Source organism: Xenopus tropicalis, chromosome 1 (genome assembly GCF_000004195.4).
Source record: "Xenopus tropicalis strain Nigerian chromosome 1, UCB_Xtro_10.0, whole genome shotgun sequence".
NCBI lineage: Eukaryota > Metazoa > Chordata > Amphibia > Anura > Pipidae > Xenopus > Xenopus tropicalis.
Genome location: NC_030677.2, coordinates 35,722,772 through 35,742,793, shown reverse-complemented (window position 1 = coordinate 35,742,793; position 20,022 = coordinate 35,722,772). Strand labels below are relative to the sequence as shown.

At 40.0% G+C, this 20,022-nt stretch overlaps 1 protein-coding gene and 1 pseudogene across 5 annotated transcripts; one reads left to right on the top strand and one right to left on the bottom strand.

The window, feature by feature from the left end:
• Positions 1-1,540: 1,540 nt before the first annotated feature.
• tmem128l (transmembrane protein 128 like) lies at positions 1,541-9,552 on the top strand. Of its 5 annotated transcripts, none has more exons than XM_012959473.3 (6): positions 1,541-1,798; positions 4,851-5,054; positions 5,167-5,302; positions 6,337-6,498; positions 7,364-7,473; positions 7,589-9,550. In XM_012959473.3, exons 2-5 carry the CDS (start codon positions 4,955-4,957, stop codon positions 7,461-7,463), a joined length of 498 nt encoding a protein of 165 aa, XP_012814927.1. In that variant the 5' UTR covers positions 1,541-1,798; positions 4,851-4,954; the 3' UTR covers positions 7,464-7,473; positions 7,589-9,550. The 5 variants fall into 5 exon arrangements, with proteins under 5 accessions (XP_012814927.1, XP_017947561.1, XP_012814925.1 ...); XM_018092072.2 differs by having other exon boundaries at positions 1,556-1,590; XM_012959471.3 differs by lacking the exon at positions 1,541-1,798 and adding an exon at positions 1,863-2,318.
• A 7,445-nt stretch (positions 9,553-16,997) lies between these two features.
• On the bottom strand, positions 16,998-18,306 carry LOC101733197 (annotated as a pseudogene).
• Positions 18,307-20,022: the final 1,716 nt, after the last annotated feature.

The following is a 20,022-nucleotide window of genomic DNA, read 5'->3' as shown; positions in this document are numbered from 1 at the left end:
AGGCGCTATACACAGGCGCTATACACAGGCGCTATACACAGGTACTATACACAGGTACTATACACAGGCACTATACACAGGTACTATACACGGGCGCTATAAGCAGGTACTATACGCAGGTACTATACACAGGCGCTATACACAGGCGCTATACACAGGTACTATACACAGGTACTATACACAGGCGCTATACACAGGTACTATACACAGGCACTATACAGAGGTACTATACACAGGCACTATACACAGGTACTATACACAGGCGCTATAAGCAGGTACTATACGCAGGCGCTATACACAGGTGCTATACACAGGCGCTATACACAGGCGCTATACACAGGTACTATACACAGGCACTATACACAGGTACTATACACAGGCACTATACACAGGCACTATACGCAGTCACTATACACACAGGTACTATATGCAGTCACTATACACAGGTACTATACAGTTATAAAGGCTGAATCACTAGTTGAAATTTAATTGTTTTTTGTCACCTGACATCTATACTTCTGTCATTGTTTTCTTAATTTCTACTTAGTTACAGTGGGGCCAACGATGTGTATCAGTGCCAGTGTTATAGTGCCAGGGCCTGAATATCTGCACCTACTGCTTCTCACTGCATATAATGTGCCTGGGGTGCTAGTACCCACTGCATCTCACTGCATTTAATGTGCCTGGGGTGCTGGTACCCACTGCATCTCACTGCATATAATGTGCCTGGGTTGCTAGTACCCACTGCATCTCACTGTATATAATGTGCCTGGGTTGCTAGTACCCACTGCATCTCACTGCATATAATGTGCCTGGGGTGCTGGTACCCGCTGCATCTCACTGCATATAATGTGCCTGGGGTGCTGGTACCCGCTGCATCTCACTGTATATAATGGGCCTGGGGTGCTGTTACCCACTGCATCTCACTGTATATAATGTGCCTGGGGTGCTGGTACCCACTGCTTCTCACTGCATATAATGTGCCTGGGTTGCTAGTACCCACTGCATCTCACTGCATATAATGTGCCTGGGGTGCTGGTACCCGCTGCATCTCACTGCATATAATGTACCTGGGGTGCTGGTACCCGCTGCATCTCACTGCATATAATGTGCCTGGGGTGCTGGTACCCGCTGCATCTCACTGTATATAATGTGCCTGGGGTGCTGTTACCCACTGCATCTCACTGTATATAATGTGCCTGGGGTGCTAGTACCCACTGAATCTCGCTGCATGTAATGTGCAGCTTTTTCAGGGGGAAAGAGTTAACTTACCATTACCAAAGTTCAGAGTTGATTCTCAGGTAAAGTTACAGCCTGCAGATTCTTCTTTTCAGTCTTCATTTCTGTCTTGAGTTTGCAATATCTCCCGAGCCCTGCCTGCATCTGTGCCTTGATTGGTCAATTTTACTGTCTGTCAAGAAAGCTGTGCTCTGATTGGTGAATCCACAAGAAGAAAGATCCAATCAGAGCACAGCTGATTACAGCAGAACGGCGCTTGCAGGAACAGTGCAGAAACAGAGTGAGGTTTTTTTTTTGTTTGTTTTTTTAAGGTGCCTCCCCTAGCCTTATTGAAAATCCGCCTATGGCCAGGTATTAACACTGACTATGTGTAACAGTGACTTGTTTAGAATATGGATTGTTTTGCTGGACAAACAGTTGCCTGTTAGTGATTGAGGCAATTTGTTGATAAAGCACCAGGATTCCCTAGTAGCAAGGCTGGCCACTCTCTGCTTCCCTAAAGACTTGGCAGTAAGGTGCAAGCTGCCTCTGAGAGCGCACAGGAAATCTACAGAGGATTGTGAGTGTCATTTGCTTTGTTTTAGAATACTGTTAAATGAAACATAACAAAAACGTTTTACTTTCAAGATATCCATTCTAAATACTTTAATCAGCAAATATAGCATAGTAAAATTTCAACAGTATTAGTGTGTAGCCCAGCTGGTTTCCTTGAAAATAAGCGTATTTCCCTGCTTTATGTGCATTTTCACTGTTGTTATGAGGACTGCAGCAGTATTTATAGTAATATGAATGAAGGGACTACAGATCCCAGAAGGCCATGCTCTGGAGAGGATGTGCTCAAAAAGGAAGAGGAAGAAGAGAGAAAGTGGATCTGAGGGGTGGAGAGCTGCTAGAGATCTCTGCTAAAGGCCAGAGTATGTGTGGATGCTGCATGGGAGACAGTGACAGAGATCCCCCCTGCGCAGTGTGGGAAGCTGACTGAAATCCTGCCAGCGCCATTCCTACTCACCAGCACAGTACTGAGAACATGGAGGGGAGACCTGCGCTCACAAACAAGTTTCCTGTCTCACATCTCAGTAGTAAGTGTGCCACAGTACTCAGATACAGGTAACTTACATATATATATGTAACTGGTGCAGCAGCAGTAACACTGGGACAGCCTGTACTTATTGTTCCCTCACACATATTTCCCTTAGGGCTCTGGCACACGGGGAGATTAGTCGCCCGCGACAAAACTCCCTGTTCGCGGGCGACTAATCTCCCCGAGTTGCCTACCCCTGCCATCCCACCGGCGACTTACATTGGCACATGCGGCGGCGCGATTTCGGGAAATCGGCGAAAAAGACTCGCAAGGCTTTTCCGGCGATTTGCGCTAAATCACGCCGCCGCATGTGCCATCCCACCGGCGACTTACATTGTCGCCGGTGGGATGGCAGGGGAAGGCAACTCGGGGAGATTAGTCGCCCGCGAACAGGGAGTTTTGTTGCGGGCGACTAATCTCCCCGTGTGCCAGAGCCCTTATAGTTCCCTCACACAGACTCTACAGGAGGAACAATCTGTGCCAGTTGTCACAGGAGATACAGACTGCACAAGCCCCTGTGGGATTATTATTACTGACCCACACAAGTGGATTACAGTGAAAACACTACAGAGAATCACAGATAATTGTGGCAATATACATTTGAAGCTATAATAAAAAAGTTCAAGCATCCTGGATGTAAACTGTTGTTTAAGGGCCTCAATGCTGCTGGCTTTTAGGACAGGAGGGTAGCTCCCAAACACCCACATTTTGAATTTTAGGTGTTTATTTATTTTGTTGTTAGAACTTAACTGCTAATGCGGTTTACATTGCATTGCACTGTAATTGCCATTTCTGCCTGTTCATACTTTCTGCATTTATCTGCATTTCATTTGTCTAACTCATTTGCAGCCCAGTTACTGTGTATTAAATCTGGGTTTACTTCCTATTTGGTAATACACAGTAACTGGGCTGCAAATGAGTTAGACAAATGAAATGCAGATAAATGCATAAAGTATGAACAGGCAGAAATCTCGCAGCCCACTTCAGTTTAGATCCCTTACCCCTCTCCCTCTCACTTTAATAAAAGTATTTAGAAGTGATATCTTTAAAGTGAAATGTTTGTGTTACTGTTCCTTTAAGACAGCAAGGCTGTTAATTGTTTGCTTTACTGAGGAATCAGATGTATGAACTTTGATTCTTTTCTAAATTTGTGTGTGAAATAAATACACAAGCAAAGTTTTCCTGTGTACCCTCCCCCCCCATATATTTATATATAATTTCTTATAAACTAGTGCCAAACAAATTGTTGAAACCCAAGGGGTTTTTGTACACAAACTCTTGTAAGTATTAATTCTGTTCTACATCTCCAAGTGGGTAAAGGGCGTAGTTAGCTCCAGCTTAGGGTAATTCCCATCAGCCTTTTCCACTATAGGGCTAAATAACATTTAGCACTGTAAAAGAAATCGGGCTGTGTAAGGAGGAACAAAGTACACAAATTAAACCTTAAACTACAGGCAGTAAGTCTTAAAGGAATTCGTGCAGGAATTTTTTTTTGCACTTCCTTAATAAACTGCCCTCTAGTCAGAACAACAAGCACAGCAGGGGCAAAGTTTCCGTCTCCATAGCGACACGTTCAGACGCCTCCTGCTCCCTCTCCAGTTCGCCACTTCTGGTGCGCCAAAATGGCATCGCTGCTTGAAGAAAAGGATCTGCGGGTGCTAAGGCAGCGCTTTCAGCGAAAAGCCGAGTACCTGCTGCAGGGAACGGAGAATGAGGACAGCGGTGTGTACACCGGCACTAATTTGTTAAAGGGGACATATGCCATAAATTTTTTACAATGCACTAAACCATGTAAAATAATATAAAATAGAAGTGCTTTTATTTTAATACCTTTGGGTTCATATATGTCCATAACTGCTTGAAAGCTGTCCTCTACTGAGACCTTATGCCAGCTTCCGGTTTAGACCCTTCAGTATGTGGCTGGGGCCCTGGCCCTGATCTGCTTCAGTAACAGCAGCATCTACTTAAAGTGCAGTGAATATGCATAGGGTGGGCGGGTCTTTGCAATTTCACAGGCAGTCCTTCCTGCTCTGCTCAGACCCCTCCCTTCCTTCCCCTATGCCCATGATCGCTCCTCTCTCCCGCACCCCCCTGGCAGCAGCACAAGCAGAGAGACACAGAAGGAGGAAACTTGAGGGGTTTTCCCTACTACTGTTGAGTAAAGCCTGTCAGTAAGTGCTGTGACTACTTCCTGTGGGAGACTGAAGTGACACTCCCATCTTTCATTTCACTCTGGCTTCTGACTTGAGAGGTTGTCTCTGCAGCTCTCATATAATGACAGTTTTAGGAGATAAAATGCTTTCAAAACATCTTTCACATTTTGAGGGAGGATGAATATTATAACTGAATATGAACTTTATATAAAATGTCTCCTTTAAAATGAAAGCATAAAATGTGGAATCCAACTGGACAATCGATGTATTTGTGTGTGGATCTACAAGTTGTTTTTTTTATTCATAGATGAAGAAAAAAGTAGAAAGAAAACTGCCTTCCTAGATTTAACCTTCATTCTGTCTTCCTTAAACTACAGGCAATAAATCTTAAAGGAAGCACAGCAGGCACAAAGCTTCTCCATAGCGACGCATTCAGGCCCCTCCTACTCCTCCTTCAGTTCATCACTTCTGGTGTGCCAAGATGGCGTCGCTGCTTGAAGAAAAGGATCTGCGGGTGCTAAGGCAGCGCTTTCAGCGACAAGCCGAGTCCCTGCTGCAGGGAACAGAGAATGAGGACAGCGGTGTGTACAACGGAACTAATTTGTTAAAATGAAAGCATAAAATGTGGAATCCAACTGGGTGATCAATGTATTTGTTTGGGGATCTACAAGGTGTTTTTTTTTTTATTCATAGATGAAGAAAAAAAGAAGAAAGAAAAACCCCTTCCTAGATTTAACCTCCATTCTGTCTTCTGGGTATTGGCAGCCGTGGCTCTGACCTATTTCATTGACTTCTTTGAAGTTGTTAAAGAAATTCTTAAGGGAGGCTGGTATGTTACAAACGTCAATCTCTTATGTTGTTACGTAGGGTATGAGGTTGTGTAGTTGTGGGACAAAAAAAAATACAATGTCAAATTTTCATTTATTTCCCTCGATCCTCCCAGATGTGACCCACTTGTGATATCACTTCTGTGTGGTGCTCAGTGGAGAGTGGGTGGAAAGTTAAAGGAGACATATCATATAAAAATTAGGAATGTACCAGTGAATAATACTACTAAATATAGAAGGATTGTGCTTTAAAAGATTGTGTTTCAGACTGAATTATTGAGAAATTCTGCCAAAACCCCACTGGTCCCGCCCATCTGTTCCTGCTGGCTTTATTCTTTAGATGTGCAGGGGACCTGGCAACTCTAGGCTGACTTGATAGAGAACTGAAGCCTGTCTTTGATGTGTGAGTGCAAGGCTGTGATTGTCTCTCCCCCTCCTGCTGTGCTTCTGGCAGGGACTGTTAGGGCACACCCACCCTCCATTTGAAACATGGACAGAGAACTGATAGGATCTATAGTGAGCTCCAATAAAGGGGCCATTTTTACAAATAGGATAAATTTTTAGCCCAAAGTAAAACCAGCACCGTATATTATTCATAATTGCCTACAAAATTTAATGAGCTTCATCTCTTCATCAGCCCAACGCGTTTCAACCCATAAAGGGTCTTCATCAGGGGAAAAATTAAAAAAGGTGCCCCTTTTTGTTTCACACAGCATAATATTTTGGCCCCTGGTGTGTGTGTTCTCTTATTCTTATTTCCATGAGAAAAAGCTTACATCAAATTTCCAACTCTGAGTTAGTTTTCTGTTAATATTTTGTCAGTTTAAGGGACAGTCTAAGGGACTGATATCGGCAGCTAGAATCGGCCCGTGTACGGGGACCTTAACATGTTGTACAGCCATATATTTGATATTTCAGTTACTAGCCAGTCCTGCAGTATATGGATGGTATACACATATACTCCATGTTTTAACCAGTTCTTCCATAGTTCCCTATATGATATCCACTACATCAAATTTCTTGTTACTTTTTGCAGCATGTGGTTGTTCACTGGAACCGTATTGTTAGCTATCAGTTTATCCATTGCACTGTATTGTATCGTTTATCTGGAGTGGTACCGCAGGATCAGCGATTATGATAACCAGTATCCAGCATTAGTGCCTGTAACAGTTGCTGTCTTCGTAACTGCTGCCATATGGTAAGTCTAGATTTAAAATTGTGTATTCCAGTGCTGTACAGGGTTTCCCATTCAGTGGGCCATTTGTCTTTTATATCGTATATTGTGTACAAAAGAGTTGCATTTGATTAAGTTTTACATTTAATGCTTGTTATTATATATTCAAGCATCCACTGGGGGATTTACTACCAAAGACCTAAAATAGTCCACGTTGGCCCAACTGATAGACTAAGGGGTCATTCATTAAAGTACGACAGGTCCGATTACAAAAAATCGTACTCTTTTCTAAAGTCTACAACTTTTGCGTATTTTTTACGATATTTTTGTTAATTTGTGCAACTTTTTCATAATTTGCGCAACAAAACATATGTGTCGCAACGAGTATGAAAGTTTTGGATTCATTCAAGCTTCGGTATCGTGACTTTCCTTGGGCCTGGTTGGAGCTGCAGGGTGCCATTGAGTCCTATAGGAGGCTTCCAAAAACATGCACTGAAGGTTCAAAGTCAGAAAGGTTTTCCCGCCGTTTACGATCGTTGAGATATTTTTGTCTGATAATTTTGACTTTCGGATCGCCAATCGTAAATGACAGTTTCAATACGAAAATTTTGGAACTTTCGGATCGTAAGTATGAAATCTTCACATTCAAACGAATGGAATTTTCGTGACTTTTGCAATCATCAGAAATGATTGGATTTCATGATTTGGATTCGTACTTTAATGAATGCGCCCTAAGGTGTGTTGTGGATTGCAGTTCCCAGAAGGTGGATATTTATCTTATTCAGCTCCTTTCATACTGTACCTATAATGAAAGCCATGATGATATAATATTAAAGAGAATGGATTGAGTATGGTACATTTAACTTTTTTTTTTTTTTTTAATCTCTAGTTACAATGTTGCCTTGTGGCCAATCTGGTCATTTTTCACTCCATTTATACTCTTTACCCAGTTCATGGGTGTGGTGATGCTGGTGTCCCTGTTTGGATGACTGCATGAAGGTAGGAGCCACACTTCCTCTGTTTCACAAGTCTTCTTATTCTAGAGATATAAATGCACAGTTTTGTAGTGCAATGCATGTTATCACAGTAACAGGTTTCTTTGTTTTCATTTCAGATGGTGTAAAGGAATGGACATGGAATAAAGTCTTAACGTGTAATGGAATTCTAAAGCAATTTTTATTTTAAATAAGTTAACTCTAAATTTATTTCCACTGTATGAATGTGCAAGAGTGTTCACACTTTCTTGCTATTTGTTTTGTAAAGAATAGTTTCATTTTTAACTGTGTATCATGTGTTAAATCATACTTAAAACCAGCAGTGATTATTTATATTGTTATGCTGATAACATGTATTGACTAAGTGGAATTGGTGTTCACGGCTAATATAACAACTATTCATAATACACATTTACAGCTGTTTTTCTTTATCTGACTATTTATCATATATATGTATTTATGCATCTTTGTACAAACACTGTGACCAAATGTGTCCTGTTTTCAACTGAGTGCAGGTATTTTGCCTTGAATTCTCAACCTGTGGATAAATGCAGGTCGATAATCCGCCCTGTCTAGCCATAGACTTCTGTTAGTGGCCTAATAGTAAAGGCCCATAATAATTGGCAGAACGTTATCCTCTAAACTGATATCCTCATTATGTAATACAATGTAACATTATTATTCTGGTCTTTATTAGTGAATGGGCCCCTCGTGGGTTAATACATTCAGGAATATTTCTGTACCAGAGAACATTTCTGGTAAAAAGGGGATGCTGGTTTCTTCCTCACTGTGCCTTTCCTTGGAATGATATATAAATATATATAAATAGAAATTATTAAATCAATGTTTGTTTAAAGTGTTAACTTGTAAATACAAGAACTGTAACAAATATATTAACAGAATTCTTAAATGATAAATACAATGTCTCTTTAAAAAAAAAAAAAGTTATTGTAATAAAATATAGATAAAGCATATGGAGTAGTGAGGTTCTGAAACATGCTTAACATTGTGTCATTATCACCTAACCACCCAATCTTTGTAGAATATCCATATACATGTTTCTAACTCTGCAAAAGGGATTGCTCTTTTGAGTGGTGAGGGATTAGGGTGTGGTGGGAAGCCAGCAGATATAGCTTGCTTCATTATATATTGTATATGTATCATATAAGCCCATGACCTGCTTAGCCTGACCAGAACTGGGAAAACCACTGCAGTGTTTAAATATAATATAGGCTTGTCTGCTACATACATGATTTGGTGTTTTTTAGGCTACGGCCACAAAGGGCTCGAATCAGCCCCATCGCTCTAAATGGCCTTTCCATGTGCCTGCACCCAGAGCCGCTGCGTTGGCCCAGAAGCAGATTTAGGCACCAAAATGCATACTGGTATTTTGTGCTGAAATCTGCACCGTATGCCTGCACTGTGGCAGACACACTGGCTGTATGTGCAGGCACATCCGAAATTGATTGGAGTGTAGGGGCTGTGTTTATCTGCAGTCTGGGAATCATACCCTTGTGGCTTAAACCTAAGGGACAGGCAGTTTAAATTTACTGATCAGCTGTATATATATTTTATGCACATACACTGTAATAGCTTAAGTTATGTACAGTACATAGAAATCGTATTAAATCACTTTTGCAAAGATCTGTTATCGCTTTAACAAATGTCTATTTCTGTTCAGTGTAAAAGAAAAAAATCCACTGTGTTCTGTGATAATAAAACATGAAAATGTCCAAGGGAGCGGGTTAATGTTAAATGGGCTTATGCCCAAACACGCTACATGGCAGCTTTCTGAACCTGCAAGGTATTATGCAACTTGTCCCCCAACAGCCCCACTTGTCCAACTTGTCCTCACTTAATCTCCTGTTGGGAACATCTCCTGTGCACAAAGTTAACAGAATTTAAAAGAAGATATTGAGATTTTTTTTACAATGAAATAACCATTAATATATTCTACAAAGAGATGGAGACACCAAGCTTTAGTGGCAATTGTATACATCCAGTTGCATAACTTACAGTATAATAACATGCTTCAGCAATAATTACTAAGATTGTAATGGAGATTAAAAAATGTTTTCTAAGATACAGTTTCTTTCTTACTAATACGTTGTTATTGCAATGTTCAGTGCTCACACATAGTTCATAGGGTTATACTGGTATGGCAACCAGTTCTCCTGCACTTTGCTTCCTTTAGGGCAGGGATCCCCAACCTTTCTTACTTGTGAGCCACAGTCAAATGTAAAAAGACTTGGTGAGCAATACAAGCATCATAAAAGTTCATGGAGGGCTAAGATTGGCTATTAGGCAGCCTCTACGCACACTATCAACTTACAGGAGGCTTTATTTGGTAGTAAATCTTGTTTTTATCCAACCAAAACTTGCCCCCAAGTCAGGAATTCAAAAATAACTACCTGGTTTGGGGGCACTGAGAGCAACATCCGAGGGGTTGGTGAGCAACATGTTGCCCCCGAGTCACTGGTTGGGGATCACTGCTTTAGGGGAAGATTTATCAAAATATAAGATCTGAGTTCACCACAAAAACTCACCCCATCTATTCATTCCTATGGGATTTTTAGAAGTGTATTTATCCGATGGTAAACTCTAAGGGGCAGATTGATAAATCTGCCCCATAGAGTTGTTCTGCACTCATCATAAGTGTGACATTTTACAACTGCAACCACTATAGCCATTAATGTCTTTCTCGCAGTTAGTTGCACCTTTTAAATCACTTCAACACACCCTGAACACCTATAAGTAAAGAGATGAGTGTGTTTTAACTGCGCCACAATATGCCTATCCTATGTGTTAAGACTAGATAACTTGCATGCAAAGAATAGGCTTACCATAGGTAGGGCTCATTGTGATTCTATTTTTTAATTAATATGTTTTCAGACAGTTTGGAACAGAAAACTAATAGAAGCATAATGAGTTTAAAATTACTGCAAGCATGAAAGCAAACCCAAAAGAGGCAATGGTATGTTGATACATTTATTACATTTGCCCTGCTTCATCTGGCAGCTAATCACCATGTGTTGGTCTAGTACAGTTAGAAAAATGAAAACTAAGATTTTATTAGTAGTTATAGATGAGTGGATCTCTTACTACATTCCCCAGGGTTATTACTCATTTTTGCACCGTCTGAATTTTAACTAACCGACTCTCAGGGAGGCATTCACCAACATTTGGATTTTCATGGTTTCTTTTGAAATCACGACTATGCTCATATGTATGAGTCATTTATCAAAATATTCGAATTGAAAAAGCCCAAAGAAAAAAAATGAAAACTGCGACACTTTCGCATAGTCACACAAGTGCCAATGTCAAAAAACCTCTAAAACCACAAAGCAAGTAAGAACTTCCAGTTGTAAAATGGACATCTGCCATTGACTTTTTTTTTTTGCTTTGAGATTTGTTGTGGTTTTGGCACATAATAAATTGCAAGACAAAACTGTATTTTGGTGAAAAAAAACAGGAATTATAAAAAAAAATAAAAAATTGAGTGTTAGTAAATGGCCCCTTCAGTGTTTAGCAAATTTGTTTTTTTTTTTTCTTTCTGCGATTTGAGTTCATGTGGCAATGGGAAATGACTATTTAGTCAATTCAAGTTTTTCAATTTTTTTTCGAGCTTGTGGACCCATTAACCAAGGAAATATTCAAGTTTGTTTTGTAATAAATAAGGTAACACTTAAATTTCAAGGTTATTTTCTTTCGCATTTATATTATTCCTACCAAAATGCATAACTTTGCACTTATCAACATTGAACCTCATTTTCCAGTTTGCTGCCCAGTTTTCCAATTTTGTCAAATCGCTCTGCAAAGCGGCAGCATCCTGCATGGAACTTATAGTTTTGCACAATTTAGTATCATCAGCAAAAATAGAAACAGTACTGTCTATGCCCACCTCCAGGTCATTAATAAACAAGTTAAAAAGCAATGGACCAAGGACTGACCCCTGCGGTACTCCACTAACCACACTGGTATCAAACGCTTTAGCAAAGTCCAAGTAGATGACATCAACTGCCATTCCAGCATCGAGGTTCCTACTCACCTCCTCATAAAAGGCGACTAAATTATTCTGGCAAGATCTGTTCAAATAAAACCATGCTGGCACAAACTAATAGTATTGTGAACTGCAATGTATTCAAGTACCCTATCCCTTATTACCCCTTCTAAAATCTTTCCTACTACTGATGTCAGACTAACAGGCCTATAGTTTTCCGGCTGAGAACGGGATCCCTTTTTAAATAACGGCACCACATCTCAAAGGAGACCATGTTGTGATCACTGTTCCCCAAATGCTCACCCACACAAATGTTAGAGATGAGTTCAATGTTATTAGATATTACCAAGTCCAAAATAGAGTCATTCCTAGTAGGTTCTTGAACCGCCTGAAATAAAAAGTTGTCATTTAGCATATTTACAAACCTACTAGCTTTTTCTGACTTAGCCACCCCATTACTCCAGTCAATGTCCGGATAATTAAAGTCCCCCATAATAACAACTTGACCCAGTTGTGAAGCCTCCTCCATTTGCAACAGTAGCTGGGCCTCATCCCCCTCATCTATACGGGGTGGTTTATAGCATACACCAATGATCATTTTCTTTGTGACCTTCAGCCCTACTGAAATTTCTACCCAAAGAGATTCAACGTTTTCATTGGTAATGTCTTTATTACATGGCTTTAAATCTGACTTTACATAAAGACAAACCCCTCCCCCCTTTTTAATCTCTCTGTCCCTCCTGAAAAGTGTATAACCATTTAAATTCAAGGCCCAGTCGCATTTTTCATCCCACCAGGTCTCAGTGATACCAATTAAATCATAATTTTCAATACATGCAATAGCCTGCAGCTCCCCTAATTTACCCGACAAGCTACGCACATTAGCCAGCATGCAGCAGAGATTATTACTTCTTCCTCTGATGTTTACATTAGCTAACGGAGAGTTAGAGCTAAGGTGAAAATGAGTCTGTTTCCCTTGTAACAATGGAATCTCCTTATCTGATAAACTATATGTCCCCCTCACTCCTCCCCCACAACCCTTTGCTAGTCCCACAGCCCTGTCTACACTAGCTTTCCCATAAAACTAGCTCACCCACCCCCCTTGTCTAGTTTAAACACTTCTCCAGCCTCTTAACTATTCTCTTCCCTAGCACAGCAGACCCCCTTCCATTGAGGTGCAATCCGTCACGGCTGTATGGATTGTACCCCAAAGAAAAGTTAGCCCAAACCCTTCCTTCCTACACCAAGACTTTAGCCATGCAATAAGCTCCCGCTGTCTCCCTAAACTTGCACGTGGCACCAGCAAAAATTCCAAAAAAACGACATTAGAGGACCTTTGTTTAATCTTAGATCCTAGATCCCTGAACTCACTCTTTAAGGTCCTCCAGCTACCGTTCATTTTGTTGTTAGTACCGATATGTACCAAGACAGCCGGGTCATGCCCAGCCCCTCCTAATAATTTGTCAACCCGATCAACCACATGCCGAACCCTGGCACCAGGAAGACAGCAAACTGTTCGTTTGACGCGATATGCTCGATAGATTACCCTGTTCAAGGGGCCAAGCAGTTATATCTTGATATTAGGGTTACCACTTAGATTGTAAGCTCTACGGGGCAGGGACCTCCTTCCTACTGTGTCTCATACCACATGGCACTTATTCCGTGTATTTATACTTACTTATTGTATTTATTATAACACTTGTCCTCCCTGTGTGTAATTTTGTATTCTGTAAGATTGTACAGCGCTGCGTACCCTTGTGGCGCTTTATAAATAAAGTTATACATACATACCATACTATGTGGCTGGTAAAAATGATGCTTGCTCCCCATGTTATTAATAGGGAAGAAACTATACAAAGGTTGGTATTTTTTCCAGAAAAGGTGGCAACCCTACTTAGTATGCTATATTGTCAGGGATGCTACAGGGGTTGCAGCTGTTAAAGACAACAACCACAATGCCATTCTGCTTACCCTGAGCATTATTATGCCCTAGTAAAATGGTTTTCCGTGTTCCAAACAATTTTTTTTTTATTTTTATGCTATTGTTTCCCTAATTTTTCACCATTTTGGCTGCTGAGAATGCTGGGACTTTTACTTCCAGCTGAATCAGCTTGCCAGGGTAGTAAGTTTGGGAAAGAGGAGTGATAAGCAAATTTACAATTGAATGGTGGAACAGAAAGACCAGCAAATTACAGGTTCTTCCCAACACCCTCACTGTAATTTGACTCAATGTCATAGTCTGTTCTACCAGACCTATGGGACTTATTTACCTAGCCAGTGTGTATCTGTATCTATTTCTCTACAGGGGTTGCTTCTGTTTAAGATAACAACCACAGCCATTCTGCTTACCCTGAGCATTATGTCCTAGTAAAATGGTTTTCCATGTTCCAAAAAGCTTTTTTAAAATTGTTATGCTATTGTTTCCCTAATTTTGCAACTCTGTATATTGTTTAGGGGGTCTACATATTTTTTTGTGTTTTTACCCAACAAAAAATGCAGTAAATGTGTTGAATTTTCACTAGCTAAAGTTATCTCTGGGGCAATTGAATGCACTAACTTTCTTTTGGGGTCTCTAAATGCCAGATACTTTGGTGATCCTATACACAATGGGCATCAAACTGTTCAGTGGACCCTGGGCTTTCATATTTAGGATATTTCTTTTGATACCTAATGCTATGTGGGAAATAAGGTGCTTGAAAGTGGAAGATTTAATGTGATTTTCAGGAATTTCATCAAAACCGCCAATTGGGGAAAAGCATTGCAACTCTGTAGTTTGGGGTAAAAAGACATGAGTTCCCATTTTGAATTCACCAAAAAAGGTATATGGTTTAGGGGGGTTTAATGTATTTTTTTTGTGTTTTTACCCCACAAAAATGCAGTAAATTTGTTGCATTTTTACTAGCTAAAGTTATCTCTAGGGCAATTTGTATGCACTAACTTCCTAACTTCTTCATATTTTAAGGAGGTTGATGCCAGCTCCTATATAAATTATGGGAGTTGCCATTATCGACCAGAGCAAAATATAGAGAAAGCAAAAGATAAAGCAATGATAAACTGTTCATAGCAAAAGGGGATCACCAAGAAAGTAAAAAGATGCAGATAGATATACAATTATGAAGCTGATTAAGAAAAAATGGGAGATATTAAAGCAAAATAAGAGCCCCTTATAGGAGATATACCTAGAATAGTATTTAGACATGCTAGTAACTTTAAAGAGATGTTAGCTCCATCAAGATTAAGAGAGAACAAATTAAAGATAACAGAGAAAGAAATATATGTATATTGTCTCCCTTAGTAGGGATGTTTAAGTGCAACAAATGTGTCAGATGTAAATTTGTTCAGAAAGGTTAAGTACAGTGTTCTTTATTATATTGGTAAAACTAAAAGTGGGGGAACATAGAGGGGCCATAAAAACATCGAAAATCATGCTTAAAAACAATAAACCAATTCCTGTTTTATATAAACATTATGCAGAGGTACATGGGGGAAATTTGAGGGTACAAAAACTACTGTGATTAAGGAATTTCTAATAATGACATGAAAAAAGGAGGAGCTTTTAATCCTTTATTGCTTAGGTTGGAACGGAAAATTATATTTTAATAGCACACTAATCATTAAGGTTGAGGAGACTGCCTCATACAGATAAAAGCAAACAAAAGGAATTCTGGGAATGAATTCTAAAAAATCCCATTTACGTACAGTAGGTTTATCCTATAGGCTAAAAGCTCACCCACTGGGTTTAAAGCAGAAGCCAGGATAATAGCTGATCAGATTCCCAACTACAAACCGGTTTCGATGTTGAATCATCGCCTGTGAGTCCTACGCGAAGGCATGGACTCCGATGCTCACTTGTCCAAGGCTTTCGCCAATGAACAGCATGTGCGGGCAGATCCACCTTTGCCAAAGCTAGGGTGAGAACCACCAAGTCTTGGCCTAGGGTCAAGCCCAAAGGACTATGGCACCTATCCAGGGTACACAAATCAAACACAAAAAGGGTGCAGAAGTGTGCAGGTGCAATGCCATTAATTACCTTGGTAAGGCTCCAGCTGGTGGCTGGAAAGAAAAAAAAAACCTCCCGCACGCCTAATGACTGGGGCAAAGGAAGTGAAGCATGATTAGGCAGGAGGAGTCGTGTGCAAAGCCCCTGACTAAAAAATAAGCCAGCAGCTCTTCCCTAATGGGATCACAGCTCCTCCGCTTTCATCAAGCTTCAACGCAAAGCTCAATCACGCCTCGGTTGGACCTCATTGGCTATGATACTGCCACTGCGCAAAGCTCTACAGACCGGTTTCGCCTTTCTTGAGGCTCATCAGTGCAGTGCAGGGTTTTCTTATCAGCTTAGGTAGAGTCACCATGTGGCTTCACAAACAAATCATTAATAATTTGTTATATAATGATAATTATAATAGCTGATCAGATTCCCAACTACAGACCGGTTTCGCCTTTCTTGAGGCTCTTCAGTGTAGTGCAGGGTTTTCTGATCTTCAGTATCCTCTGCCTTTACGGTTTTCTGGCTTCCTTTGCAATCAACCTTTTCAACAAGGAGCGCATAGTGATGGGACCTGCTATCTTTAAGGCTTCTGCTTGTTTTCCCTGCAGATCTGGACACACGGTGAGTAGCTCTAATAGCAGGGGTATTGTGCACAACCACTGTTACATTCTTCACGATCCAAGGCTATCTGCCTAGGTATGGGAGTGGAGAGAGGGAAGAGGAGCACTGCCGCTGTAATTGCAATGAGACGCATATATGAGAAATCTATCCTGTAAGTAGAATTCTACGTGCGGTTATACGCTGGTTTAATCGTATTACACCATTGTGCATTTTTTATCATAATTGCAGAGTATCATTGAAACGTGGAGTGAGTTGCTGTACATAGGGCACCTTTGGAGGACTTTTACTTTATTCAAGTGGACTTTTGGATCCATGGTTTTGTGGTGCTACTTAGTTTAATTTACTTTCTTGGTCTTTTATTCATATAGCGCAGTGTTATATCATAGTGTGTACCTCACTAAATGTGCAAGTGCTTTATTTGGGTGTTCTATTCAAAGACAAAGAAAACTGAGTCATTGGCCCTCCCGCCCTCCCATGCCAATAGACTGTTAGTTTTCAGTTTTCTCATTTCTTGTCTTTAATGTTAGTTCTTTATTTAGTCCCGTTATATAAAGTTCTCTTTCAAACAGTCAAAGGAATGTTATTGGACCCTAGTTTTATCCATACTTTGAATAGTCCAAAAACAGGCTTGTGGTCCGATTGTCTCATAAGTGAGCAAGAGCCATATTTGAGAACATGGATATCTTCCTGATGCCGGCTCTTGTACATCACTCGATCAGTGTAGGAAGGCGTCCTCTGTTTCTTACTGGTGTCATAGTCATCGGATCCAATATTAAATCTATATGTTGGGCGGATATGTATTTCGCCTTCCTTAAATCTTTTGAATACACGTGCAAGTGCTTTATTTGTGTGGTTTATTCAAAGACAAAGAAAACTAAGTCATTGGCCCTCCCACCCTCCCCATGCCAATAGACTGTTAGTTTTTAGTTTTCTCATTTCTTGTCTTTAATGTTAGTTCTTTATTTAGTCCCGTTATATAAAGTTCTCTTTCAAACAGTCAAAGGAATGTTATTGGACCCTGGTTCTATCCATACTTTGAATAGTCCAAAAACAGGCTTGTGGTCCGATTGTCTCATAAGTGAGCAAGAGCCATATTTGAGAACATGGATATCTTCCTGATGCCGGCTCTTGTACATCACTCGATCAGTGTAGGAAGGCGTCCTCTGTTTCTTACTGGTGTCATAGTCATCGGATCCAATATTAAATCTATATGTGGGACGGAAATGTATTTCTCCTTCCTTAAATCTTTTGAATATAGAACCTTTAGTCACCTCTTCTGACAGCTGATCATACTGCAGGAGGGACCTCATGTCATTTTCTGGAAGGTTCTCTAGGATGGAATCAACTTCACTCCGACTCTTGCTCAAGCGGAAATTGAAGTCCCCAAACCAGAAGACGTCGTCAAACCGGCTTGTTGCATCATCGGGATCAGAGTAAATGGGGTTTGTGTCAGGAACATTTTTTGGGAGCTTCAGGTTTTTGATTATTTTCTCATAATTCTGTATTCTTTGCTTAACTTTGGAATCTCCTGCCGCAAAGTGGGCATTGATAAAAAGGAATGAGGTTCCAAAGAGTGTAAAAGAAGCAGCCAGAGCCCCTTTGGTCTTAATCATTGGGAAGAATCTCGTAGTGACAGTTGAACATTCAACCTCAGAGCAGAAGCACAGGAGGTCTCGCCTGATAAACAGAGACAGGTACAGGACACCGTGAGCTGCTGAGTGGAGCAAGACATAACGATGCCCCAGTGTCAGCTTCAGACGGTATTCCCATTCTTGCCTGTAGGGGCAGCCTTCTTGCACTCCGATAACATACAATTCTTGTGCAGACTCGGCACCCAATGGAAACAGGAAATCATCCAGTCTCTCTGGAAGATCCTTTTTTCCATTCATATTCCAGGTGGCAATAAAGATCCTCAGATTTTTTTGTGGAAGATGTCGTTCCAGTTCATCTTCTCCAAGTAAGCCTTGACCAACCAAGAGCCTCTTTTCTAGATGCCTCTTATGGCTGGTCTGGCTGTGAGAAACGCTAATGCGCTTTTTAGTGGTGTTACTGAAACACCAGTCAATGGCTAGTGCGAAGATTAATACCAGGAGAGCAAAGAGATAAACTAGCAAGTTCTCGTCATTTTCCTCATCTTCGTCATTCTCTATTTCTTCATATTCTGGGTTTCTTTTGTGGAACTCCAGTGATGTGTGACGTGTATAAAGAAGCGCTGTGAATATCATTACTGATATTAGATGGGCCCAACCCATCCCCCTTCTATAGGGATGTCTCCAATAATGGCCAACAGTCCAGTTAATGGCAACTGCCAAGGTAAATACCATTAGTATAACTGAACCCAATGGGTAGATCTCTTCAATATCCGTATCTTTAACATTTCTAAATAATTCAAATTCTTCTGGTGTCAGGATGACTTTCTGGGTTAGTGATGAGCGATCAGAGGAATGAAAACATTGTTCCAATAGGATAAGAAAAGCAATGAAAGGTGTGAAATTCATTGTTAGGGAAAGGTTGCTGAGCTCTAGTCAGCAGATGTTGTTCGAAGCAAGTCACCACTTCGAACTGAGCTCTGTGCTGAGTGTCGGGCTTTTATAGCCTGTTGTTGCCATGGTAACTGCATACTAATGAGCTTGTGTTTGATGTCACAATGTGGTTGCTATGGTGATCACACGAGAAACTAATCTTATCAGTGTTGCCATGGTAACCGCTGATGTCACAATGCGGTTGCTATGGTGATCACACGAGAAACTAACCTTATCAGTGGCTTATCAGTGTTGCCATGGTGACCGCTGATGTCACAATGCGGTTGCTATGGTGATCACACAAAAGTAGATAAACCACAAACAAATATGTTTACTAGTATAGAATTGTCTTTAACCCTTTCACTGCCAGACAATTTTTGAACATTTTGTGATCTTTTAATTTAGGGACATTTTATGGGGGCAATTTTAGTTTTCCAAAGAAAACTATGTATCATTTTTTTCAAGGCAACCTAAGTTTTCAAAACATAATGGGTTTTTAGCAATTCCATATAAGATATTTGTTTCTAAAACACCAAAAGAATGAAAATAGAAAATGTTTTCTATAATATGGACACATATATCATAACAGATTTCAAAAGTCCCATATATATGGTTGGTGATTATTATGGGATATATTGGTTTGAGATTATTATGGGATATATTGGTTTGAGAATATTATGGGCTATATATGGTTGGTGATTATTATGGGATATATTGGTTTGAGATTATTATGGGATATACAGTATATGAATAGTGATAATTATGAGCTATATAAGGTTGGTGATTATTATGGGATATATTGGTTTGAGATTGTTATGGGCTATATATGGTTGGTGATTATTATGGGATATATTGGTTTGAGATTATTATGGGATATATATGAATAGTGATAATTATGGGCTATATAAGGTTAGTGATTATTATGGGATATATTGGTTTGAGATTATTATGGGCTAAATATGGTTGGTGATTATTATGGGATATATTGATTTAAGATTATTATGGGAAATATATGGTTAGTGATTATTATGGGATATATATGGTTGGTGATTTTATTATATTGGTTTGAGATTATTATTGGCTATATATGGTTGGTGATTATTATGGGATATGTATGGTTGGTGATTATTATGGGATATAGAACATGTATAGCTGCTATAGAGTACCGAGAGTGACATTACTAACATATTAATTATTAAGGCCTGGGATGTTAGGAAACTATCATCTGCTGTTAAGTCTTGTTCCTATTATTTATATAATTGCTGACTGTACTAACATTTACTTGAACTTATTTATTGTCTGGGCCCATTCTTTGCAGGGATCTGGGAGCTCTAATAGTTAAACTATTGAAGAAAACAAAATTGCATAATGTGCGAAGAGAGAAGGGAAAAATGCCAAACTACAGTATTAAAAATATAT

Excerpts from the sequence above, each read along its gene's own strand:
- tmem128l (NM_001004926.1), top strand. The coding sequence starts at position 4,955 with ATGGCGTCGCTGCTTGAAGAAAAGGATCTGCGGGTGCTAAGGCAGCGC. Across the intron at positions 5,303-6,336 it reads GAAATTCTTAAGGGAGGCTG|CATGTGGTTGTTCACTGGAA; the intron begins GTATGTTACAAA and ends TACTTTTTGCAG. Across the intron at positions 6,499-7,363 it reads TTCGTAACTGCTGCCATATG|TTACAATGTTGCCTTGTGGC; the intron begins GTAAGTCTAGAT and ends TTTAATCTCTAG.